At 44.0% G+C, this 27,207-nt stretch overlaps 2 protein-coding genes across 2 annotated transcripts in view; one reads left to right on the forward strand and one right to left on the reverse strand.

Moving 5' to 3' along the window:
- LOC128709757 (uncharacterized) overlaps nt 1–9,042 on the forward strand; it is a 104,674-nt gene extending 95,632 nt beyond the window's left edge. Inside the window, exons 8-17 of the mRNA XM_053804776.1 lie at nt 1,483–1,534; nt 2,407–2,615; nt 2,724–2,884; nt 3,563–3,644; nt 6,144–6,800; nt 6,909–7,065; nt 7,136–7,278; nt 7,713–7,963; nt 8,040–8,161; nt 8,324–9,042. Of these exons, the coding sequence (XP_053660751.1) occupies nt 1,483–1,534; nt 2,407–2,615; nt 2,724–2,884; nt 3,563–3,644; nt 6,144–6,800; nt 6,909–7,065; nt 7,136–7,278; nt 7,713–7,963; nt 8,040–8,161; nt 8,324–9,042 (2,553 nt within the window). The remainder of the gene's footprint in view (nt 1–1,482; nt 1,535–2,406; nt 2,616–2,723; nt 2,885–3,562; nt 3,645–6,143; nt 6,801–6,908; nt 7,066–7,135; nt 7,279–7,712; nt 7,964–8,039; nt 8,162–8,323) is intronic.
- Nucleotides 9,043–12,472: 3,430 nt separating this feature from the next.
- Nucleotides 12,473–22,124, reverse strand: LOC128708043 (beta-alanine transporter). Its single transcript, XM_053803000.1, has 7 exons — nt 21,892–22,124; nt 21,704–21,819; nt 15,378–15,540; nt 15,102–15,278; nt 14,846–14,995; nt 13,272–13,499; nt 12,473–13,169 (listed from the first exon to the last, which is right to left on the reverse strand). The coding sequence occupies exons 1-7, from the start codon at nt 22,122–22,124 to the stop codon at nt 12,473–12,475; spliced, it is 1,764 nt and encodes a 587-aa protein (XP_053658975.1).
- Nucleotides 22,125–27,207: the final 5,083 nt, after the last annotated feature.

A 27,207-nucleotide genomic window follows, 5' to 3' on the forward strand; every position in this document is an offset into this window, starting at 1 on the left:
CCTAAAAAGTGACTAGAAAGCTGGCTGAATATGTATGACCAGTTGTATTATGTGGGGGGTTTTTGAAACATGGATTATTATGTCATGTCTAGTACATGAAACATAAGAAAATGGACAACACTGAAACGAAGAGATTGTTCATAAATCATCAAACCACCCGGCCGACGCCGGCTCACTGCCTTGATTGATACAAAACAAGCATTAGACTTCCAACACGAATTTAATAACTTACCCATCAGCGATGATAGATACGCGCGCTGATTTATCTGCGTGTCCGGGCTGATGGGATGACGCTCAACGGCAGCCCGATTACAATACCCCCGGTCGGTCCAATCAATCATGCAGGAATGTTTGGGAAGCAGTAACCACACGTGAACCGTCTCCAGCACGTCACTGTTTGATGGGAGATCTGAAATTTCTAGCGTTGATAACATTCCATCAACACCGGGGGCCTTCCAGGCAACGAAATATGAGCCACCGTTCGTCTGGTCGTAATCATTCTGGTCCTGTGAGCTGTTAATGTTCGCTAATACGCAATAGAAGCGCACGGGTCGGCACGGGAACGATGGGCAAGCAAACCGATCTTGATTGGGTCCCTAATTTATCCGTTATTACACTGTGCCACGCCAGTCCAACGTACACGCGCCTGCAAGTTAGGCTTTCCGCACGACACTACACATGTTTGTGAGACGCAGGCCGGGTGCACGTGGATGGAAAGCAAAAGCTTGCAGCTTTTCGGGGGCTTTTCTCAACAAGGATGGCGATATTGTGGGTGGTACATTCGTGTGTGTGTGCGTGCGTGTGAGTTGGTGTAAGTATGTGTGCCTATGTGTGTGTGTATCGATCAAACTTCTTGTTCAAAGACGTAGAGCAACGGGCAGGTTTTTAGCGCATGCAGAACAATCCCCCCCGTCATGTAGGTTAGGCAGTTTGAAGTGATTGATTAACTTGCGAATTAGTGAAATGTTATCCACGGCACGTAAATCTCACCCCACGCGTACACCAACCCCACGTAAACACCGAACTGTGTAAGCCGGGGCGGAGTGAGTTAGAATAGTTTTGCTTGCGGCATGCGTTATCTAGCACCCTTGGTTTATTTCCCAATACGCCACACATACAGTTTTCCAGTTCCACTTGTGTTCTGACACTTAAAAGTACAAGTGGTACACCCTTCCAGAAATGTGTCTTTTACCTCCATGTACATACAACGACACATCAGTTTTTCACCTACCAGGTTCATTAGCCCATCCAGGGAATTCACATCACCCCATTCTCGGGATCGGGCTGAAATTGGCACGAATCGAACCGTTCCTTGGCTCCCCCCCTCTCCTCCTCCCCACAATCAATGCTCTCTGAGTATTGTATGTGTGTGTGTGAGTGTGTATGTGTGCGTGTTCCAGAGTAGGTGTGTGTTGGAGCACCAGATCCATCATTGATGCTGTGGTTCTAAACGTCTTTTTGCACCTGCGTTTTCCGTTCCAGATACTACGAGACATTCGGCAAGGTTTGCTGCAGCTGAGCAGAGACTCGAGAGGTAAGTAGCGGGGTTGGATGAGGCTACACAGTGTGTCAAAAGGGGCAAAGCTCTAGTGTGCCGGAGCCGGTAGATTCGCCGACGCAGACGAATTGGCTGATTGCATCCAATCAAACCGATCACTCCTTGGAGAATCATCAAACGGTTCGCCCTGCTGTGTTTTTTTTGTGGTGCTGTGCAGCAGGAACACTAGTGCCATTTTGCTAATCCTGTTACGGAACCGGAACCCGGAACTTTCTCGCACACCGACTCGGTGCCGGTTGGCGTGGCGAGGTGAAAGTTCATTATACCGTTTTGCCAGTGCACGGAATCTAATTTCTTGCCACCCTTCGGACGACTTCGGCCAGAAGTCAGGTCGTCGGGATTTCCGGGGCAGGGGTATGTGTATGCATCTAGCGCACATGGTGTACCGGGTCTTGGCCTTTTTTTCTCTTCCCTCTGGTTTCGTGTACGTGTGCCTTCTTGCTGCGGTTTGAGGCGGTGCGCTACTTTGGTCCTTCCCCTGGGGGACTCATTTGAGAACGTCGAACATTTGACGGGTATTGCGAAAATGAGCCCGGCACAGAAGAAAGCAAATTGGATTCGGGTGTTCCTCGCATTGACGGTGGCATCTGACTGTTTGGGGGAAATGTTTGGCCGCTGGGTGACATCTTGTCCGTAACCAAACGAGACGAAACCATCGTGTTTCAATATTTGTGCATCATCGGATGCAATCAAGAATGTTGATATCCGGCAGCAATCATGCTACCGCTGCACGATGTGGTGTGCTTTCCATATAGACAAGCACTCCCGCAGCGAGCAAGACACCGGACGGAGCAGCCCGCCAATATGAAAACGTTTGTCAAATCGCATTTCTTTATCTAATTCGACAGACGACACGTACATGTATGACGATGCGGTAACGAATGTGATGCGAATGCCACATCACCAAGGTCACTGGTACGATGAGCCACCGTACGAGAGCGATCCGGACGACTTCCTGATGTCCGGCATGCGACAAATCGGTGCCGCCGGGTACGCGGGCGACGGTGGAGGAGGCGGTGGTGGGGATAGTGGCGGAGGACCGAGTGCAACCATACAGGTAAGCGTTGGTGATGTTGGCAACCGGTTAAAAACAAATGGCCGGAGGATATGGAAATAAAATTAAACTAATCATGGGTCGTCTTCCAAAAAAAATAAAAAATTGCAGGGTGGTCGCGTCTGCTACAGCAATGGCAGGGAAGGACAGAGTGTGATATCGTTGCGGTCCGCGGGTGACATTTCCATACCGCAGCGGGGCCCCCGGCGGGGCCTAATTGTACCCCAGCAGCCACCAAACCCTCCAACCATTATACCCCTCAAACATGCCCGGTAAGTGAATTCCGTTTACCAACGCCCAAGGAAAAGGATGCTACTGTTGATGATGATGATGATGATGGTGATAGAATTTGGGGGTTGTCGTAAATCGATTAAGCTTATTATCTGATTTAAAGAACGCTGTTTACATTCTCCCGGTTGCGAAGCGACCGGGCTGATGATGGGATGGATGCGTTTGGTTTATACTGATGGTCGGTAATTATAATTTTACTCTAAATTTAATCAACCCAAACTCCACGCCCGTCCAATTAAAACTTCGTCAGCAGTTTCAGAGAGAGAGAGATAGAAAGAGAGACAGATTCAGCTCCAGTCGGTTAGTTCCATATCGGCCAAACATATTGAACGATGAGTTGAGCGGTTTTCGTGCGGTCTTTGATTTAATTTAAATTTACTGTACCTTCACACCATGATGATGTTTCAACATCATCATCATCATCGTCATCAGTATTATCATCCTGTGAGCAGCATCATTACAGGTGGTTAACATAAATCGCCCAGCGTTATTCAACATTGGAGCAAAGCAATTGCACTGAGCTACGGTTTTTTGCAATAATTCCCTCTCTTTTTTTCAATCTCTTCCAACTCTTTACACACCTTCCTGTTGGACTGCACGATGCCCCGCTGTTGGACATTGGAAACTGATGAATGCACAACCCGGTCGCGGCATGGCAGATCGCACGATCGGGAAAGTGGCGATTATGCCGGCTCCATATCGGATCTACACAGCGTTACCTCCCGGTTGAGTCAGGTTTCGGTAAGTAGTGATTAATTTTTACTGCTATTCCGCCCCATTACGTAGACGAGTTTCCATAGATCGAGTTCTCGAGCGAGTGGTTGAGCGCAGGTTTTTGCATGAATTAAATTAGTAAGTGGCGGAAATCTTCGTTTCTGCTAATGTGGTTTCGGTAAACCCTTCAAGTAGGTACGCCGCCGATGATGAGGATGAAAATGTAATTAATATTTCATCTGTGATAATGGGACGATAGTATGTCTTCTGAATTCTTGATATTTGTTGGTGATGGTGATGTTTTCCCTCAATTTTGTTTTTAATATTTATTGAAAGCTCTCTTTTGGAATGTTTGTTTGTTTCCTTTTACGATTATAGTCCTTTATCTACTCAATTATGGTTCCTTTTTCTCAAGAACTGCCATCGACTTAATGAACATTTGCTCAAAATTATATATTTCGCCCTTACGATGGTTATAAACCGTAACAGTCACACTTTGGGACTTAAATTTGTATGCAAATTTTCCCCAAATTCTTACACCTCCCTTTTGTGGTTCATCTTGGTCCACTTTTCCAGGTAATTCTTCGCCTTTCGGCTGGTGATTTGCCTTGCCTTCCCAAGGACCTATGAGCTACAAAATGAGCTACTTTATTTATGTATATTCCCAATGTTTAATTAGCATCATAAACAGTGACTAATGACGCTTTCGGTTTCTGTCTTGCATTTATTAAGGCAAGATGTTTTGCGCAACACCGTTTTCCACGCAACGGACGTCTATTTTGGGGGGTTTTTGTTTCCCTTCTTGGGTGCTGTCAGATATATTATTTTGCCATGACATTTCGCTAGAATAACTTTACCGATCGGGTACCGGTTGGGGCACCTGTTTTTTTTTTTTGTTTTGTTTTTTGGTCTTCTCGCTGAAAGGTATGTAGCAAAACCACCGGCAAACGAAAATGTCGATGGGATTCCATTTCCTGGTAATTGAAGGAAACTCTCGGTCTTTGCCATTGCCCAGTGGCATAACATTATAATTCTTCTAACGCCACTCAGCTCTCACCAAAACGGAATGATGCAATGAAGGTTTTGGGAAGGGGGGAAGTAAAAATAAAACATGATAATAAAAACCATCGCCTGTCAGTCGATGGCTTCAAGCGCAACGGGAAACGAACGCCGCGAAGGAAGAAAACGGCAGCGGATTTAAGGAGTCATTTTCAGTCCGACCGTCCGACGGGTACGGGGTATCTCATCATCTTCATCGGATGCCATTATTGTGCTTATCAACTTAATAAACGTTATCATTATCTTGTGGCACTGAAAACCGTTGCTTGGGTGCGGAGAAACGCTACAGCTGCAATATTCAGCCCACTCGTGGAACAAGGAAAACCTTTTGCTGGAGATGCGGCAGCAGGGTGAGGGGTGGGTGGGGTGCCGGTGGGGCAAAACAAAACCCCGAAGAAAACCGTCCATCTCCGTAACGATATTTTGTGAAGCCATCGAGCGGCGAAGTTTGCAGGTTGTTTTGAACCTGACCAATCGGTGCACGCTGGCAGTGTTCGAGGTGTGCATTAAGCCCCGGGACAGTAGAGTACCTTTTGCGTTGAAATCCCTTTTTTCGTGGGGATGGGAAGTTGGGTGTGTAATATTTATAAGCTAACCGGATGGAACGGGAATATTAATATTTAATTATATTCATTCGCAATAAGAAGCCAGTCTTGCTACGGTGACGGAATCCCTAATGGGGTGCCATAATGCAGCGTTGGGGTTCGTTGGGAAATGGTTTCAGGAGACTTGCAATGCTTTTGGGATTGTTTTGTGGATTGAATAGTTGATAAATGGCCTTTATCTCTGTTTCATGCATGATTCTCGTGCATTTTTCATGTGCAAAGGATGTGTTCCAGCTACCTTCAAATTGCACAAAATGGCGATTCTTATGCTGTAATTGAATTACATTGAATTAAAGGGCAAGTGTGAAATATCCCGTGCGTCACTGTTGAAGTATATGAACAACTTATTGTGGATTTACTTTAACGGTTTCCAGCCAGCGTGAGAACCAAAAACACTCTCTAATCCTCTCGGAAACTTTTGCCGCAAACCACCGCAGCAGGGACACGCAAAGAAAGTGTATCTGTTCGGTGCAAATTATAGGATTTGTGGAAAATAATGAGGACACTACGTGAGAAGAAACCGAAAGCGGACCAATTTTCCTTCCGATCCTGTTGTCTAGGCAGAACCGTACGCGGAGTGCCGGTCCCAAAATCCGTCGCCTAATCCACGACGGATTAGCTCTTCGGTAGGCGCGGATTATGCCGTGAAGTATGCGCTCCGGCGTACCCATTTATCATCATTTCGCGACAAAGCTTTTTTGCCGTCCCCAGTCTCGAATGGTCCACGAGTAGCGAAGCGTACAAACGACTACTAGTATATATCGATATCATTAGGAGGAATTATGATTCGCTCCTCGCACTTATAACACTCCCTCCGCTACATGTTTTCATCCCCTCCTTTATGCTGTTTCTTATAACGCAGATCGGTATGAATAACTGTACGGCCCGCTATCGAACGCTCAGTGCCGGGCTGGGTGACGAATCACCATCGCCATCGCCCACACCATCGTCCGAGTACGATGACATCCTGCAAGCGAACGCACTGCAGCTTCAGAAGCATCTGCATCACCAACAGCTGAAGCGGCTGGATGGAGCGTGCGGTGGTGCGGGGGGCGTTCCGGGGCAACTGGGGTCAACATCCGGACACATCGGCAGTGCGGCATCGTTGGCGGCGGCAGGATCGTCAACAACAGCAGCAGTTGGCATCGGTTCGGTGGGAAACACATCCGGCACAGCCGTGGGTGGTAGTATGGCACTTGCATCCGGTGGTGCATCCGGTGCCAATCTGCCCGCGATTCTGGGCGTAACGGGCGGCGGTGGCAGTATCGGGGTGGACATCAGTAGCGCGAGCACTAGCAACAGTACCACCACCACGAACGGCAGCGGTAACAGTAGCAGCAGTGCCAGCAGCAACAACAGCACCAGTACAAAAAACACCGTCAACAATCTGAAAAGCCTCAAGGCGGCCAAAAACCGGAACAATCTATCGTCGTCACTGACGGCAGCCGCATCGTCTGCGGCGGTCTCGCACAACAATAAAAATTTAAGCATAAGTCAACAGATAGCTTTAGTACATCACGTAAGTGTTGGAATGGGAAGTGGGGGAAATTTGGGTAATTAGTTGGCAAAAACCGTTCTGAGCTAAGTAAAGTAAACTGTTGGGATGTTTTCTTTTATCGCCTTCCAGTCTAATGACGCTCGCACATCACCAAAGGATCATCTGCTGTTCGGTGGAACGGATCGAAACAATCGCGACTACAGCAACTGCTTGGATAGCATCAGTGACCAAACGTTTCAACATTCGGCCAGTTCGGTCGAAAGTTTGCCGAGTGCTTCCGGATCGAGTAAGTTGGCGAAGTCGAACGCACATCTATTCCACTCGTCTTACCTTTTTTTGTTATCCCGGTTATTCAGGCACACAAGCCCTGGTTCGTCCTGGCAGTCCTCATAGTTCCCTATCGGCGGAAGATCGTACCACAATGTTGCCGATCTGCAGAGCGATCGCACTCGTCGATAGTTGCCCGAGCCCGTACGATAAGGAAGCTCTACGGTTTAAGGTGAGTTGTGTAGTCCGATCAAATGTATAGTGGAGTGTAGTGTTGTGCTTAATGAATCTGTTGAGAAGTGTCATTGATATGATTCTTTGCATGGAATCAGCAGCAAAACTCGATCGGTATACTTATATTATATACTTATACTTATATTCATATTCAGTATCCCAGGAATATTTATGAATGTATAATCTTTAAGGATTCAAATCGCTGAGGATGCATGAATCTCTGAGGATTCACGAATCTCTGAGGGATTGAATTCTTTGAAATCTCACGAATATCTTAAGATTTACAAACTCCTTCGGGTTCCCGAATCTTTGGAATAAGGAAATGAGCTTCATTCATTCAGTTTAATGATTCATTCTGATTCATTAGATTCAGATTCATCCAACACTAGTGGAGTATGGTTACTGATGTTCTTATTTGGTGTCTGTTAACAGAAAGGAGACATCATCGACGTGCTGTCCATGAACGCGTCCGGTGTATGGCGAGGTTATGCGAACGGCCGGTTAGGACACTTTAAGTTCATCAGCGTGGAGGTTCTGCCCGATCTGCCGACAACGGGTTTGAAGGGCTATGGTGGCAAGCTGGTGAGTCGGCACCGTTTACCCACAAGCTGCCCTACGAGCGTCGAGGAGCTGCTGCTTCGGATCGGTCTGAAGGAGTACACATCAGTGTTTGTGCTCAACGGGTAAGTTGGGCGGGATGGCTCACCTTTTTTGTTGTTTGTGTCCAGGGGCCTAAACGTTTTGGATGCTTCACTCTAGGTACGAAGATTTGGAACTATTCAAGGAGTTGGAACCGTCCGATTTGGATTACCTCGGTATTGGAAATACGGAGCATCGGGCAAAGATACTGGCCGCCGTTCAGCTGCTTCACGACTTGGACTGTAAGTTGAACAAGCGGAAAAGGGCACACTATTGTCTTTATGGTGGGAAGTTGTGTACCTATTAGCGTTCGCTGGGAACCTCTTTCTACGCACCTTCCTAGTGTGTGTACCACTAGCCGGTAATTAATCCGAACCGATATGCATTTTCGCCTCATTAAATAGCAACGTCAGATGGTGATGTGGCCGGTTCCAGCTCGGAAAACGACGATGGCTTGCGGTTAAACCACGTCAACTGTTCCAGCGGTCTCGGCGGTGGACTGAGCGGTGGTAGCGGCAGTACGACGCGAAGTAGCGGAGACCACCAAACGTCCCCGTTTGGCCGAAGGAGCTTTCCACGTGATTCCGGATGCTACGAAGGTTCGCCGGTGCCATCATCGCAAGGTTCGCACAATGCCCACAACTCCTACCAGCAGCAACTGCACCATCTTCAGCAACAGCAGCAGCAGCAACATTCGCACAACAACGGGCCAGCGTTGCAGCAGTCGCAGCAGCAGCAACACACCAACATGGCCACGCTAATGACCGCGCATCATCATCACCACCACCTGCACCATCATCTGTCCGACAACGAGACGAACAATCTGGACTCGGTCGTTGCCCAGTGCTCGAATGAAATTCTGAAGCGTGTCGAGTCGGCCCGCCGCTTCAACGGTACGACCGAGCGCGGTTCGTCCAAAACCATGAACAGCCGGACGATGGCCAAAAAGGGTGGTCTGTTGGGTGGGGGCGGTAGCGATGGTGGTGGTGGGATGGTGATGGTCGGTGGTGTCGGTGTGACCGGGGGCAGCAGCGGTGGTGCGCTCAGTGAAAAGTCGAGCGATTCCGGCGTCAGCAGCAGCAGCCTGTCGTCCGGTCCGGCCAAGGGTAGCGGTGGTCTCTAGCGGCCCGCACGCACGGCGATGATGACCACGTACGAAGATGCGACGGTGCGGATGCTGTCGTGCTGTCCTTCATTGTTACCACCGGAGCTGTTCGAAGGAGCGGAACGAACCCTAGCGTCCGGCATCGAACGGTAAGTGATGGTGTGATAATGTCGGGCCATCTTGGGTCAGTAACCGGTAGGCTGATAACCACACTTCCGTTCATATGCATAGGAAGCAATACGCGCACAACCTTATGTTCCAAGTTATTGTCTAGTATGATAAGTTCCCGTGAGATGGCAGACAAGTGTGGCAAACCGTGTAGTGATTCATCCGGAGACTCAAACACTCACATGCACCGCCCACAGGGTTCTGCCAAACACTGCCAAAGGATGTGCGAACGGGAAGGGTTTGGAAACGAAACTGTTTGAGCTAAGGCTGGAGCAACAAAAGGGAACGTCGAATATAAAATGGTCGTAAAGTGATGGTGAGTGAGCGACAGCTTCAATCAGCTAAGGCAAAAGTGGACCGAGAGTAAACATGGGGACCGAGCGAACTGTCCGAGGGTCCGAAAGGACTGAGGATATTGTGATGTGTATGTGAGAGGACGGCAAAGAGAGTGTGCAAGCAAAAAGGACGACACGCGTGTGAGTTGGATAGCTGTGAAGTGGAGTGCGTCGGTAGGATTGAACCAGTAAAAGGAGCGGTTGGGAATGCTAAACCGTCGTGACTTCCCTCCGCTCGGATATATTGTGATTTGTGATTGTTATTGATGGTTGTTGACGGGTGCGAATGTGATGCGTGAGATTGGAAATAAATTCGGTTCCCCGGGTACGGGACATAAAGCTGGCATCGAACAGGTGGAGTACGGGGCGGGTAAAGTGTATGGGGGGGGGAAGGGGGCGAAATGGAAAATTTGTGATATTTTTGACAAACGGAACCAGACAAACGAACTGTACACTGTAGTAAAAAAAAGCAGAAAAAAACAACAGCATGCAAATATAGGAACGAACCATACAATAGCCATTATTACATTACGGTGGAATCATACTAAGGACAAAAAAAAAACACATACATAACAAAACAGACCAACAACATACAAACAGCAGCTGAGCGCGAATGGGAGATGTTCAACAGCGACAGTAACTAGGACAAAGCAACCAAGAGAAACTATTAATTACTACTGCTAGTACCATTACGCCACGTTGTCAGTTAGGATTTTTGTTGATATTAGTTTATGTGTTAGTTGCCGCGGGCTATGAACGTAACGGTTGAGGCCGTAAATTAGTGTCGTCTCCGGACAGGGCCCTCTGATTGCTGTTATCCGTTTGTTGATTGCGAACACCGGTTTTGGTGCGTTTATGCACATAAGCAGGCATGCGTTCCGACTGTTGGACGTTTGGAGACCAACCAAAGCGACAGAGAAGGGGAGGGGAAAACAAAATCCAAACATCGAGACACGCAAACAAGACGACGAAACGAAGTCAAACTGTAGTGGCGAAGAGCAAAGGACAAAAAAAAAGGTGAAAGGAAGCTCTTTTGTGGCAATCGAATGGGAGAAAAGTTATCATAGATAAATCTCAATAGTTGTATAACAAAACGGATTGTACATTCTAGAACACTTTAACATATTGAAATCGAAGCAATAGCTGGATTGTGGGGGGGGAGGATGTTTTATTTCTTCTGTGGCTAGGACAATTAATACGGTACGAACTGTTGTGGAGCACCAATGTTTACAATGCAGCGATGTCGCCTCTGAGTTTTTCTTTCTATCCCGATGGGAGATGGCATCAAACAATCAAACAATGTAACCAACGACCGATCACACAACCTTATCATCCGCCTTTCCATCTTTCTTCAAAACTAGTGTGTACATATACATATATATATATATATATATATTGAGTGTAAGGCATCCTATGGAAGAGATCTGTTTTCATCGTTATATTAGCATAATTTAGAAAGTCCACAGACGTGCGAACGGTATGGGTTGGGTCACGTCCGGAACGGTGGAATATTGGTGTTACGATTCAGTCGGGGATGGGACATCGAACAGGGAATCAAATGCATTCCACACAAGTCAATATTTTTAAGAACTCTAGCTCGATTATAAAGAAATATACTTCTTATCGCTTTTCTATAGTCTGATCCATTCTGAAGAAGAAAAATACGAGAGAGTGAGAGAGAGAGAAAAAGAGTCAAAGCACATCAAGAATAACAATCACATCGAGTTCGTGTATCTTCAAAAACACACAAAACGACACAAATTTTAATCCTCGTTACGATCCATTTAATGACATCGTTTCGCTCTCTCTCTGTCAATAACAAGCAAACGAAAATGTGAACAAGTGACACACGTGATAGGCAAATATTGGATGTGGCAAGTAAAACGGAAAAGTTTCGAAAAGCAGAAAAAGAAATGAAACAATGCGCTAAGTAGCAAAGAAGTTAAAAAAAACATCATATCCGTGAAAAAGAAACATAAGTAAGAGCAAAACAAAACAAAAAAAATTAGCCAAAACCAAAAAACCAAATCACTTATTGCGTAGTACGAGTTTTAGGAAGTGAAAGCAAAAGATAACACACCCACACACATACACACACAAAATTGTATTTCTATAACAAAATGTCGCAAAGGAAAAACTAATTGCATGCTAAAAACAAAACAAGGACACGTTAGGCAATTTGAATACATGACTGCTCTCAAAGACATGGTCAGGGTTTCATTAAGAATGTAATTTAATGTAAAGCGATACAACAAAAATTAAAACAAAAACGGAACGTGAACGTGACGAATCAATGCTCTTACACAGCGAGATACGGAAGGAATCGAACGATTAAAAGCACTGACCTACACGCCAAGAGTTCGGATCAGATAATGTGATGGCCTTCGGGTGAAGTGAGCTTGAAAACCTGGTCAGCAACAAGGGGGGAAATCGGCAGCATGTTATGTTACGTTCATTTCAGTACAGTCAAACAACTGAACGTTCGATATCCGCTATTTTTATCTGATTTCTTATCAACATTGCATAGTGCATCGAGTGGCGTGGTGGTCGAGTGATGCAACACAAAATTAGATAAATGGCCAACCTTTGCCCGATCTTCCCAGGAATGGAGAAGCGTAAACCGTTTGCAAATATTTATGAAACCGGAAGACGAGGAATCAAATTATAATAGCAAAATAAATTAACCGCTCTTCTCTTCGAGTGGCGTACGGTCGCTAGTGAGCAAAACAGCATAGCCCCAAAGGCAACGGACGAAACGGTTAGTTAGAATGTCGGTGCAAACACCGAGTGGTGAGAAGATGACGAGATTGGAAAATGGAAGGAAATACAAGATCTAAAACAAAATACACCCATCGGATAGTGTGATTGTATGGTGCACAGTTAGTGAAAGAAAAATGCGATTGCGTGAAGCTTGTTCGGCGAAGACGGAAGTTACTTTGCTACTTTTATTTAGCCCCAACACTCGTTGCTTGTTCCGCATCCCCTTCAGGCACTGCCAGACGGATGGATTCCTCTGCCTTCGGGTCCACATCGTGCCGTTTGTTTGCTCCGTCCTCCCGAGACTTCGGTGCCTTCGGCAATGACCAGAAGCGTTGATGCTTGCCAAACTTCTGCGCCTCCTCGATCGTGTTCGGCAGCGATTGATGCAACGTTTCGGGCAGGAACAATGCCGCCAGAATTCCCACGGCGGACGACAGCCCCATCACCAGAAACGGATAGCGCACGTCGTACTCGGTGCCGAGATGCACCACGTACGGTCCGACGATGCCGAAAATGGTGGCCGCAATCGTGCCGACGGACATGCCCGTTTGCCGCAGACAGGTCGGATAGATTTCGATCGATTGCAGATTGACGGCGAAAAAGGTAATGGAGATGCAAAACTTCACGAACGTGGTTAGCACGGTGGCCGCCGTTTCGCTTGCAGGGTCGCGGACAATCAGCACCAGCACGGTACAGGCGGCGGTGGCAGAACATAGTGCGAGCGCATTCGTTGCCCGTCGACCGTAGCGGTCGCTCGACCGCTGTCCCATGTAAGCCGCCGGCACCTCGATCAGTGCCTGGTACATGAAGTTCAGGAACGGGTTGCCATCCATGCGAGAGCTGAGCAGCACCAGCGTGAAGTATGTCACGCTGCACACCGTCCTGTGTTTCCGCGCAACCCCGAGGTGAGCGTAAGAAAATTTGGGATAAATTACATGTTAGTGGTTCGCTCTTTGTTCCGGAAGCGGAATTGGGTCGACATACCAACACAGAATGACGAGAATCGTGTTCTTTGCCATTCGCCACCCGTTGAACAGTGAGGCAATTCCGTAGACGGTGTCGGTGCGATGATTGGAAAGCTGCTTTTCGAGCACAGTCTCATCAAATGCCAGCTCCCGGATGCCGTTGATAGTGGCAATTTTCCGAAACTGTACCATGGCCTCTCGGTAGTTACCACGGGTTGCTAACCAGCGAGGAGATTCAATCGAGTAACTGAGAATGATAGACGGAATGGGTAAGTGTTAACATGCGGTAAGATCGAACATTCGTCACATGACGCTCACTTGTATCAAAAGCTCACTTTGTTGTGCGATGATTCATTCGTTTCCAAATTTTCTAGTAATTATGCTGAAGTTATTGTCAATTTGTTTAACTAGGAATTTTTTATTTGTAATTGTTCACCTATTTTTTTTCTCGTCTTGTCATAATTTTTTTCAATGTCTTGTCCTTAATAAATATGACATATAAAATCTGGATTCTTGCACTAATGTACCAGTGACGTTCACTTTAGTAAAGCGCAGGAAACTTACTCATAAGGCCATTACATTGATATTTAAAGCCAACTCCTCTTCTCTTGTAGACTAAAACATCAAAATAAAGCAATCAGTGTAAACCTACTTTTTCCATATGCACACATCATCAGGCTGTCAGACCTTGGTAAAATTTTCAGCAGCTTAAAAGCATTAAAAAACCATCATCTCGATCTGAGAACATGTCTCACACACAACTTTTACAGTGTGACGACTGCGATTCCTTTGTCACTTCGCGTAAATGTTCGTCACATCCCGAGCACTTTTTCTACTCGTCGTTCGCTCTTTGTGCGCGATGTGCAATGCAAATTAAAAAGTTTTATTCCCGGTATCGTGCACGACATTGTTGCATTTTCAATCAAAATTCCATACTGGGTAACATACACTTGAGATGCGAAACAAGCATCTCCAGTGCGTTGCTTCGGTGGAATGCCTGCTAGCTGGAAGCTTCCGAATATTATGTTCTATTCTAGCAGCGTATATAAGCGTCGCGAATGAAATGAAATGGCGCTATGCATATTACTTCCGGTGTAGCAAGTAAAGAGTCATTTCTTCCTCTACTTTGAGACTCAATGTCGTATAGTACCTCAATAGCATAATATCTCCTCTAAGTTAAAAATGTTCTGGGTTCTTGTTGCGTTGGATGGAGATACTGAATACCTGGTTGTGAAAAAAGCGTTTAACTGATCCTTTAAAGCGATAAAGTAAATCGCAACATCACCCACAGCAAACAACAATCTACTTGCAACGTATCGATCATGTTGCGTGCGTGCAATGTTTTACACAACCCAGCCCTCCAGTTAGAACAAGGAAAAATCCAACAGTGCTTCCGAAACGGATAAATTTCTTCCGCGCTTCCGGTCAAATGAACTTAGTTGATGACATGCATTTGACACAATTTCGGAGAACCGGTACGCCGATGTTTCATTCACGAAGAGGCTGATTGCACTATTGCATTTCGAGTGATTGGTGATGGATAAAAACGAATAGGGTACAAAAGGAAAAAAAAATCCCATCGGACAAACTTACCTCGGGATGAATACGAACACGACGATCGGCATCACTGTAATCAGCAATGCCCAGAACCAGTCCTTTGTAGCCCAGAATACCATCGGCAGGATGCACAGACCGGTCGTCCAGCCGATGCACTGCATCATCGAAATGTGGCCACGTCTTTCGCTGCATGAGGCACAAAACAAAAAAACAGAAAACATTGAAACAGGACCGTCCAATTTATTCGCTCACCAACCAACCCGCGCTTTTGTTTGTCGAACGCGCGGCTTACCTTTTCGATATCTCCATGGCGATGATCAAAGGCGACTGAAAGATGGAGTGTGCCGTTAGGCTGCCAACGACGGCCGCGATACAAAACACGACGTAGTAGGCGGCGGTAAACATCGATACCAATCGGCCGGCCGTAACGATCAGTATGCTCAGGTTGAACACGGGCCGGCGGCCTAATCTGGGTGGAAATGGTGTTGAAGTGTGTAGGGGAAAATAGTTAGCCTCTTGGGTGGAAGCGGAGCGGTTGGGTGGGGGTTGCACAGCTTGTGATGCTTACGTGTCACCGAGGTGTCCAAAGACGACCGTCCCAACAAGCTCACCCAAACGGTTGTAGATGAAAATGTTCGTCTCCCGGAAGCCCTTGTCACAGATCCAATCGTACTCGGTGATGGGCGTCCGGTCGTAATAGGTACGATCGTAGTCGTATCCGTACGCGCAGTCTGTAATTGGAGTCGAACACATCAAAAAAGGCAAAATAGTTTACAGATACAAATTGAATTAGTTTCGCGAACAGGACAACTAGTCTTAAACGCAGCAGTTGATTCATCCAATAAAGTACTTGACTGCATGAGAAAAAGTTAGAAAAAATGAAGTAGATTATGATTGATCATTTGGCGCATTGTATCTAAAATGCCTCTCCCATTACTACATTAATTTTCTTATGACTTTAATTGTACTTTTTATAAATTTTCGATCACGACTTCTTAGAATGGTAAAGAATCCGTTAATGTGATATACTTTCGCTCGAATGTTACTGTTTCTGTTATACTTTTAAGAGATTGCATAGAGATTAGGTTTGAAAAGCATCAGGTTCTTTTTAAAATGTTTTCAAATTGAAAAATTGATTGAAATTCATAATGTAACACTAGAATTTCCTGCATTTATTAAAAAAGGGTTACCAAGGTAAAATAGTACACTTGGAGTCATGTCTGGATTCTGTGCAATGGCTACTAGATTGTCACAATTGACTTGAAACCACTAAGGGGTCTAGATGCTCCTTCCCACCATTGGTCAAAAGCAATTTGATTTGTACAAAGCTTTGCTCGTCTGACACATCTCTCATGTCGGCAAGCTTTACGGTTTAGCTGAGTGCAATAAAAAAAAACGTCGCACATAACTGATTTCACCCTGTAAAAGTGCAGGAGAAGGATTTTTAGTTCAAATTTAATCTATAAATCGTACCAAATGTTGCACTAGCGTCGGCAAGAAATGTCTATTTTGTGATAGTTTATAATTCTCTGGATGCGATGAAGAAAAAGTCACTCAGTTGATAAAATTTTTAAATCAATATTTCGATTAAATGTACTAAAAACTACCACTTCAATTACATGTAAGGAGAGATAATGATACATGGTACTGCCTTCGAACATAGACTGGATCGATCGATCATTTTTGCTGTTTTGTTTTATAATAGTCTGCCAAGCAGTGAATTCTACCGATTTGTTTAAATCGATATCCCAAAAAGCAGGTAATTTTGAAACCAGCCGAAGCTACGCAATCGGCACAGTGTGTGAATGTGCGTATATTTAATCGCCATTTTCCGTTCGATTACACCGCACTGTTTTTCTGCCCACAGCACAACAAAAACGCTAATTTCACCGTTCACTGCCAGCTCTGTTTCGGCTGATGATCGGCCAAATTCACGACGCAAGTGCTGATTCGGTCGTAGCCCGCCAGTGGGGCTTTCACGACCAGAAGGAAAAGCGATAGTGTTGGAATGAATCGGAAAAACGGGATGGAGCTAAAAAGTAATAGAAGCGTGGAAGTACAAAACAATATTTCCACCAACCAACTTTAACAGTGTGTGTGTGTGTGGGTGCGTAAAGAAAATGGAACTATTCTGACCATTAAGTACGGGAACATTACTTGCTTCGCAGGAAATGAGATGATTCGCGCAAATCCACTATATTGGAACCGCAGAGCAGCATCTGTATGAGACCATTGTGGTGGAATTAATATCATCTTTCCAAGAAATCTGTTGTTGTAGAATCGTACGGTTGGAATGTGATTGGCCTAACACGTTCGCTACGCGTTGAAATGTACAGTTCCGTGAAACCATGAATATGGAAACATTTAACATCGAGAAATGAAAATGGAATGGCGGGTGGTTAGGCTTTTTCGCAGAAATTTTGTATGCTTTTTTTTGTCCATTTTTGGCAAAATGTTAAACCTCTTACGGTAGCCTTTGGTGTGGAGGAGCGTAGGATCACATAAGCCACATTAGTTCGTTTCCGATCATGCTGGGAAAAGTAAGACACATTTTGTACCGTTTCATGTCCGAGTCCTTCCGGAGAGCATTAGCAGTTCTTGTCGAACAAACGAATTTACACACTTTAATCTGCTCGAACGAGAGTTGATGTTGGTGTTTTTTTTAATAAATCCCATCGTAATTTCCCGCTAGTTCCCAAGTCATTTCTTCGTGATTCTCGCGTTCGCCATCTTGCCAGCATGGAACAGCGACTACGTATAGCTCCGAAAGCAACAAAATCCCGTACACACTGCTTAACCAAGTTCAGGCGAAAAGGTACTAAATTTAGCAACATATTTGCCTGAAGAGAGCAGAAAAGAAAGAAAGAAAGAAAAAAAAAACAACAACAACAGTAACAGCGTGAAAGCATTTTTCCTCTCTTCTTGCAAGGCAAAGAGTTCGGTGCACTGTTCCCAAGGTGGGGCAAAACATTCCCGCTCCTTAGCGATCCTTGAGGGGTTCTCAGACAAAGACGTTGTCTGGGGCTTCCATGCGCCAAGTTTTCATTTATTTTTTCCTTCTTTTTGGCTTATTTTTTATCCTTTTTTAAAAAAGCGAAAAAAAATGTTCGTCTTCCTTTCGCCGTTGAAGGAATGTTTTGTTTTTGTATGATGTGATGATGTGTCGTTCTTTCTTATTTCTACCAGCTAGTTTAACATTCTTGCGCTATTGTTTTTCAACATGTATAAATAGTTTTGAAAGAAATGGACTACTTTTCGTTTGTGGCTAATTTTAAAGCAGTGTTAAATTTATATAAAAATAAGTCAAATGAAGTAACAAAACATTTAAAAAATTTACATATTGCTGTAAATGTAGAAAATGAAATAAAAACCAAGAATCCGTTGTTGGATAATGAATAGCGTATTTTTTCATGGACAGTATATAACGTAACTGTAAGACCATTAACAAAAAAATTGTATTTTCATTTTAAAGTTCATTTCAGAATAAAAGTAGACTTCTGGTGGAACCTTGAAGAATATAATTAGATAAATAATAAGTTTAGCAATGTAACAAATAAAATATCTGTTAAATCTATCTTTGTTTTGCATGAAATATTTTAAAGAAAATGGTTGAATCGTATTGTAAGTATATATTGTGTTAGTTGTTTTGAAACTTAAAGATTTCCATCAACCTTAAACATGATCTTGAGCATGAACATAAGGCAAGGAACTGTAGGGGCACTGCAAAGGCACTGGGAAAACATTTCTCGTTACAGCACCAAACAGACATTGATATTAAATAAATATTTTCATAACACTTTTCGTCCGTGCCTCGCATGGAGAGGCTCTTCTCCAAATTGGAGCAGATTACGCTCGTAAGAACTTCAAGTCAACGGTTTCGGTTCGTTCCACCCAAGCCTTGCTCTAACCCTTCCATCGTTTCATTCGCGTCATTCCATGCTAAAGCAGAACGTTTTTCGCTTGCTTTACCCATCGATTTTGTATTACAACGTCTTCCGGCAAACGTTTTGGATTATGCAAAGAATTTGCGTCTTCCAAACCGTGCATCGTCCCAGCTCCCGGAGGCCATTTTTGCCACTGATATGAGCCGGTGGAACAACTGCAAAATTCTGTTTCGCTTTTCCTTTGCTTATCATTCACAATTTATGGTGCACACCCTTGGGCGGACACTCCGATTGTTTTACAACAACATTTTGTGAACTTTCACCGTATTTTGCTCTGAAAGGGGCCGAAAGAATACCGCGTTCGGTCACATTTGGGCCGAGGGTTTTTCCAGACGCTTGCCGATTCGCGTCGGACCGCGAGCATTATTGTTTAAACCGCTTACCGGTTGTGCTTTGTCGCATTGTTTGCGTTAGTTTTTGTTACTTTTCGAATGATTTTGTTCGTGTGCTCTTTGGCGATAGGTGGTTTTCAGGCTGTTGGTTTGGTCTGCTGTTTAAGGGTGAGCGCTGAAGATATCCGCAGTAAGTGGACAGAACAATTCGAATGAGAGGAAAGAATTTGTTATAAGGATTATGATTGTGCAAATCGTAATTACCGATAAATGGATGTCCATCAAGAATAAACATTATTATGTTGCCTGTCTGTTTTATTGATTTAGTTCATGTGGAAACACGTCGTTTTTCATAGTGAGTTTTCCTCGGGAAACAAATTGTTTCGTACCTCACACAGAAGAAAAACTCACTTATATGTCACTGGTGCGAATTTTTATTCTAACTGCCGCATATTTGTTTCCCACAGCATTTCTGGGCGAACAAAAATGGCATATTGCCGTAGCTTCCGGGAATAGTGAGTGTTGATGGGAAAAGTGGAAAGTTCCCCCTTCTACTCGGTGACAATGCTGTGCTTGTTGACGCGTTTCCTGCTAGAACTTTGGAAGGAACGGTAAGTTCTGCATGTTTTATTCGTGCGCAAGAAAACTAAATCACGGATGCAATCACCATTTGAGCGAAAGATCGCAAGAAGCAACATTTCACTTTCAAACGTTTTCCTTTTTTTCCTTCGTTTTGAGTTTTTTTGCAAGCTCTCATCACTGGAACAACGCAAAAGCTGAAATTGAACTCGGATTGTATGCTTTTGAAAGTGTAAACTGGTTGCGTAAACTTTGCTAAACCCCTTGGAAGTTTTGCTGTCGTATCATAAGCAGTCATATTATAGTTTTTTGTGCTCCTTAACTTCACCATAAAGCCTGTTGGAAGTGTACACTTCTCCGCCGAAAGTAATCGTCTTAAACAGGATTTTATAAATCTTATTTGGTTTTGCAGAAGATTAAACTTCCATCCGCAATTTCGATGGGAAATAATATTCATTTGGTAAAAACTTCTACACCGAAGAGATGGTGTATCTATCGGTCCAGTAACACTTAAACCGCAAGCATGGTAATGTAATCTCTTTAGAGCTTTGGCCAGGGTATTGAAGGAGAATATAAACATAATGTTACCACATTCGGTCTGAGTGATGCTTGGTTTCGCTGTGAAAGAGAGCTTTTTTCCTTGCGACTCCTCAAAGGCTATCGCGGTTCGATTTGATCCTCCAGTTATATCAAAGTAAATCCTTTGGGTTCAAACGCACCGCACAAAAGCTGGACTCAATCGGTAGTTGTTCTTTTCGAAGGAACTCATCGGAAAGCGAAAGGGTCACCCTTTTTTCTTTACAAACCATTAGAGCCAGTGAAAAAGAAGCGCTTTGTGCAACGGAAAGCATGCAAATAGTAATAAAATGAAGAGAGGCAAAAAAGAGCAGGGAAAACACATTCCATTAACCTAAGTTGCCTATAAATGACCGTTACAATACTGTTGGATATGCACTGTAAAAAGGATATGTTATTTTTTTGGTTCTGCATGAGCAAGGCACAGAACAGTAACAATAATAAAATAGAGGAAAAAAAAGGAAAACATAAGCAGTAACCGACAAGATGATCATCATTTTGTTGCGGAACTTTCGATGTAACCATGTTTTTTCCCGTGTTTCCCATGTTCCACGTTCGCCACAAAATCCCGTACCACTTGAAATAGAGTGGCACGCGCCTTTGAATGGAAAGGCAAAAGGATAAGCAAAATAGTTTTCCACAAGATTAAACCTTCTTCACGATTTGCCCTTTTGCTTACGCGCGTTCCGTGGTAGCGAAGGTATTGCGGAACTTACCGTTTAACACGCGTCCCGGAACGTCTGTAATCTTTCCCGCAAGCGCCTTCTTGAGGTTATCGGTTTTTAGCACAGGTCCAGGACACCACAAGAGGACACTTGTGCTGAAGGGCTTGAATAGTTCCGGTTTCTTTCTTCTTCGAATATATATTCAAACGTATCGGCCAATTGAGTGAATTTCCTAAACGTACCGCAAAGAAAAGGCTTTCCTTTGCTCACTAAACCACTCGTTACACACACACAAAAAAACTACCTTGGCACAACCCAACGAAAAGCTTGCTTGATAAGTATTTTCTACGTTGTGGGCCACTAGCGACACATCCACCCGCCCAGTAATCCTCTTTAAATTGAGTAAACGGATTGCCTTGAAGAATTTGCCTGTCGAAACGACCCGACGAACGAAGGTTGCCGTACAATACCGCAAGGATCGCCGGCAACCTTAGCGGCTCAGTTTGTTGTAGATTGCTTTCCTTTTGTGGGAACGCTTTTAAGGATTACTTTTCTAATGATGGATCGAAACGGAGGGTAAATGAGATGGAATGCATTCACATTTTGATATGATTTGGAAATAAAAACCGATTGCCGCTTCTACTGACCAGGAAATATCCCAGAAACAAGTTTACACTATTGCCCAATAAAAAAGGAAACCGGAGTCCATTGAAAGCGAGATCCATTTATGTAAATACGAACGTATAAAACGAAGGATGGTGAACTTCCGCTTGTTCGTAGTGGTTAGTGCACACTCACCGATGATGTCGCTGCTCTCGAAGCTCCATTCCGAGTAGTGACGTTGCAGATGCTGCTCGGTAATGTTGTACATCTGACATTTGCTGAATCCAAGTTGGCCGCGATTATCCATTTCCCTGAAACCGTTGTAATAGTGCGCGTAAATCACGCTTTGTAGCTGTCACGAGGCACGGCGGTTTGTTTCTCACCTGGGCAAGGTTAGATTCTTCCATAGGTTTGCATCGGTAATGTTGTACTGTTCCATGCCCGGTACGTGGCAGTTGTGGGGCGGTTTGTTGAGCGCCAGGATGATGCTCATGTACGACATGGACGCGAAGCAGATGGCACCAAAGTTGAAGAGCAGGTTGTAGCGTCGCTGGAACTTGCCATCGTTACCGGCCTGGGCCATGATTTGGTCGTAGCTGTCATCGGCAGCCTCCATGATGGTGTGCTTTTTCACTCAGTGATGTGTAAATATGCTAAGAACGGAGGTGATGCAATCGCACTGGAAACGAGGTGAGTAAGGAAACTAGAATTAGTTGGTAAAACAATCTAATGCATTGCTACTCATTAATGAACACATTAAAAAGTACAAACAGTTCCCGAAATACACCATTCCTTTGGAGTTTCATATTCGAAATTCTGAGTAAAATATCGTTTATACTTAAATGTTACAGAGTCGGCCTCACTCATCTGCATGTCACTGTTACTAGCGACTTTTTGAAAGCAACAATTTACAAAAATAATCAACTCGTAAACCATTGTCACTCATGTTTTCTGATTCGTTTGATGTTTGTGGGATAAACTCAAAGAGCTGTCTAATGTTCAAATGGTTCCCGCTTCTCCGAATCGTCTTACATCAGATCTCATACAGTGTATCTCGGGGACCATCGGTACAGTTGAACTTCAATCCACTCTGGGCATTTGACTGCCCCAGTCCAACCATGTGATATGTACAGATTTTTAATATAAATGTGGATGTAATGTTCTATTGTTTATTGTTACCGTCGAAACCAACCAGTTTCATTGATATATTTCAACAGGTTGTGTATTTGCAGTCTATTTTACCATCTATTTTGAACGTATTTTTTTTAAATAACAATGTAATAAATGCTATCACAATATCATAAGGTAAGTCATTCTTGCTTTTTTCTATATTTGGTAAAACAATACAAATACAATTGAATTATTGCTGGGTATAAGCCGATTTGTATGAAAAGCAATGACGAAACATTTGTTTTTGAAATTGCAATCTTATTTCGTTCAAATATTAATTCATTCGTTATGATTTTAACGGCACAATTTTTATAACATTCAGCATTACTGCAACATACTAAAAAAATCATAGCATTTACTTTAAGCGATTACGCTGAAGCTGATGTTATCGGGATTAAATGTATGATGTGATCGGTTGCATTAGTTGCTTTGCCTGATCCACAATGATTTACAAAGTACAGGCCATCCACGAGAAACGCGGACCGATATAGTCCGGGAAAGATCCGCGTAATTCTAATTAGCGCGTATGTCGAATACTGACGCAAACGCGTTTATACTTCAAAGTTAAAAAGATGACTTCTCTCTGTGTATTTTTTAAATTTTATTTATTATTTTTAAGTCATTTTAAGTACAATCAGGCGTCTTTTTTAAACTTTAGCTTCGACTTTAACGTAAAGTAAAAAGAAATGTTTTAATAATAACAAATGTTTTTGCCATGTCGTTTAACTGGTAGTTACCAACAATTGAAATTCAAAAAAGGGGAAAAATATAAAATCATTAATAACATTTCATATTTAGTTCAGGTGTTTTTCAGTGAGGAATTTTCGATGTGTTTTTTTATAAGGTTTATTATAAATGGTATATCGTATTTCAATTTTACATTCGTTTGGATTATTGCCATATCATTGCAAAATATTTATTGACATAACTAAAAAAAAATATTGCAACTGTATAAAAAAACATACCGTACCGCTGCCCACATCGCTTTATTTTTTGCATAAGATCTGAATTAACTAATAAAAGTTGTGTTCTTATTTGCCATCGGCCATGAAGGATATGATTTTTCTAACCAACCATTTCTACTCGCTTTCACCTTCTGACCCATTACCAACTCAACTCCCTTTATGGGCGTACGCAATGCGTATTTGTGCCCGAAACAATTTACCGTACATCCTTTCCGCAGCAGTCCGTCCTCGACTGACCCGGACCCCAACGAACCAATGTGACGATATCTGCCCGGGTAACGGCAACGGCATATGTAATCCCCTATTTCCGCTCGCAATCACGCTGTCACTGACATGGCGTTTCATTTTGTTCCCCTCCCACTAAGCGTGCAACTTTCAAAATGGCACAAAAAGAAGTGAATTAAAAATAACGCTACACGGCCGTGTACGCGAGCAGCAGCATATGGGAAGGATTGGTAGTAAAATAAACGAGCAATAGAAGGACACGTGGTTACCCGATCGGTACGCCGTGACAACGGTTGGGATTTCGCGTGTGGAAAACCTTGGCGACAGGGAACAGACGGGCGCGTTCATTTTCATATTTTAATTTTCCCAACCGAAAAGGTTTGCGCCCGTAACGAGCACTGACAACGCGAGTTGGCAATAGATAGCTGGCCCCGGAATAAGCGCATTCGTCAGCATTCCGTCGTACCTGTCACATGTATTACCGCTACTGCTCCCATTCCCCACCATCAAGCCGGAACGGGTATTAAAATTTTAATTTTGATGTAGGAAAATCGTTCACGGCTGGGAGATTATGCGTATGACCGATCGAAAGATACGAAAGCAAAGCGGTGATTCGCAAATAAATCGTACGGCTGGGTAAATGTTGGTGAACTGCCGTGCATCGTGTTCGGGAGGAGTAGGCCATCAAGAGTAAACGGAGTGTAAAGGGCCTTGTAACGAGGCTTTAACTTTTTTAATAACTGACTGTGAGTGTATTTAAAGGAAGCATTTCACACAGCTAAGCTAGTTCACGAACGTTAGGTCACGCGAGCTACTGGACAAAAAAATTGATCTGAAAAATAGTTCTCACGGAAACCGGTCTACGAGAGGAAATAAAATCTCCGGCAAAATTGAATCGAAATCGTCCAAGTTAGACGAATAAATTATCCAACAGTAAATCAACCCTGCTGCATTATGAAGTTGTTTAATGATTAAGGCTTAAAGTTCCTTCAAAACCAAAGCTATTTGACTGTCCTCCAGCAACACAAACCTCCCACTCGTTTGGGCACATTTCGGCGACTTGATCACTCGAGCTAGCTCAGAAGCTCATTGCACAACACTTTTGTATCCGATGGTCTGTTTAATGATGTGTTGTGCTTTGTGTGCTCTCGAATATACAATTTGTACAACGTGTAATTGAAGTGTTTAAGCGTGTGCATTGCGGCAGAACATGAGTTTTGTGCTAGCATTTTAACAAAACCAACCATCCATTGTCCATTGTCTTTGAGAGCATGACCACTTGAAGGTTTTGAATTAAAATTTAAACATCACAACATCCCTAACACACTATGATTTAAGGCTCTTTCATTAGCATTTTGCATTGCTAGTAGTTCCAATTATAGCACACTCATTGGTACACATTATAGCCATTTCCAGGTTCAGAATTGCTCCCGCCGCTTATACCACCTTTCCCGGAACATCTCACCGAAAAAAAAGAAGAATGGTGCAAGTGATTGATTTTAATCCCACTCAATTATCCTACTTCATGGCAGATTTTCTCATCAAGCTCATTTGACTGCTGCTCTTCATCTGTACGATTATCACACTCAACTTGTCCATCATGCACTCGCATCACTGTTCACTTCTCTACTCGGGTTGGAAACCACTCGGCAATGGGAAAGATTGCCATCTGACAAAAAAAAAGCCTGATTTCAGAGCTAAATTTGTCTGACGGTGAGTGTTAATGCTCATTTCCGGCTTGACAAGCACATCGGAACACATTCCCACTGGTTACCACTAATCACACACTTGCCGCCTTCCCATCCCCGCACTAACCTCGGAAAGATGAAGTACCAAAATCACTTGACCACAGAGACACCTGGAGAATTCCTATTGGTATCCTTTCCTGCACATGTGGAGTTGATGCACACCCGTAGACACATACACGCACACTCACTCACGCACACTGTAAGGACACTTTAATTGACGTTTAATTGGGTTTCAATTTGTTCAATCTGTCGATCTAAATCGAGCTTTGGGATAGTGGTTCATACCCACCACTCGAGCTCGTTCTGCGTTGACCACTGCCGCACTCACCGAATGTCGTGCACCGTACGGAGGACAACTCTAGTCGGTACCGTCGGTTCGCGAGATGCCGAGCGAACTGATAAGTGCGGTGTCCGTACATCGTCCACGGACGGCGCCGTCATCAGCCACTGCGACTCAGAGCATTATCTTTTATTGGATTTAAGATTTTGTATGGGCCGCACGGGGACCGTTTGTGCACGACACCGCTTCCTAGGGGATAAGTGAACAATCCGGGCACCGGCTTTGTTCAGCCATTGCCAAGTTTGTTCCGGCGCTTGATAAGACATGCTTGCGATTGCTTCAAACCGTCTCAGAGTGCGGTCCTATACCTATTGCGCATTCTAATGACCGATGGGAGGGCCCTTTTTGATCTTCTGGACTTACTGCACGGTAAGATCAGGGCAGCATTGCATTACTTGCATTAAAAGGAGGTTAATAAGCGCGTGCAGACGACCGCTTTATGTACTACCTTATTACTGTTTGTTCCTGTTTGCTAAGGAATGAAGAGACCACAAACTGACTTATTATTGCCCCAGACAGTTTTCGTTACTGGGACTTAGAATTGTGATAGACTTCAAGGCTATATCTAACACAGGGGTCTTCTTCACAACTTCTAACGTCACAACCGCGGTGAACTTGAACTGCGCGAAAGTCTTCAATGTAAACGGTTCAGGTTCAACCTATTTCAACGGTGAACTAAATTGCTCCAATTACTTACCCGGGCGGCCGTCGAAAGCTGAAGAAATACTGACGGTCGGTAGGCGAGAACGTGAGTGACATTATTCAATCAAGTGGCATTAGCGTGGTTATCGTTATGCTTTAGTACTCCACTGGCCAATGAAAAAAAAAGTGGATCCCGTGCCCAATAACTTCCGAGATACGGCTTATTTTTCTCAAACCCCAGTCTTTTCTCTTGTGATTTGCACGAATAGAAGACGGATGCCGCAATACGATTTTCGGTCGCAATGGGTGTGGGATTGACGAGTCATGGTATTTGTGTGCATGAGAATTGGCGCATCTTTTTCTATGTTTTAGTGCAAAGTGGTTGATTAATAGAAATTAGTTATGAAATGTATACAGACGATTTAAACTATTCCGTAATATCAAGTGATACACTAAATATTCTTATCTATAGTTAAACGCGTAACGTGTTTACACGACAAGACGGACAAGAGACGGACAATAAAACCTATTGGTCTGGAAGTCTAAACCAACATGTATCATGACGAAGTTGTTGAAGTGTGATAGTAAAGGTTGTTCAAACCCGCCGCT

Source organism: Anopheles marshallii, chromosome 2 (assembly GCF_943734725.1).
Source record: "Anopheles marshallii chromosome 2, idAnoMarsDA_429_01, whole genome shotgun sequence".
In the NCBI taxonomy this organism is placed as follows: Eukaryota; Metazoa; Arthropoda; class Insecta; order Diptera; family Culicidae; genus Anopheles; species Anopheles marshallii.

Bases quoted from the DNA above. Each gene is read 5' to 3' on its own strand.
- LOC128708043 (XM_053803000.1), bottom strand. From the start codon at position 22,124: ATGGAGGCTGCCGATGACAGCTACGACCAAATCATGGCCCAGGCCGGT. The intron at 21,820-21,891 runs GTGAGAAACAAA...CAACGGTTTCAG, and splicing joins AAGAATCTAACCTTGCCCAG to GGAAATGGATAATCGCGGCC. The intron at 15,279-15,377 runs GTAAGCATCACA...ATTTCCACCCAG, and splicing joins TTTGGACACCTCGGTGACAC to ATTAGGCCGCCGGCCCGTGT.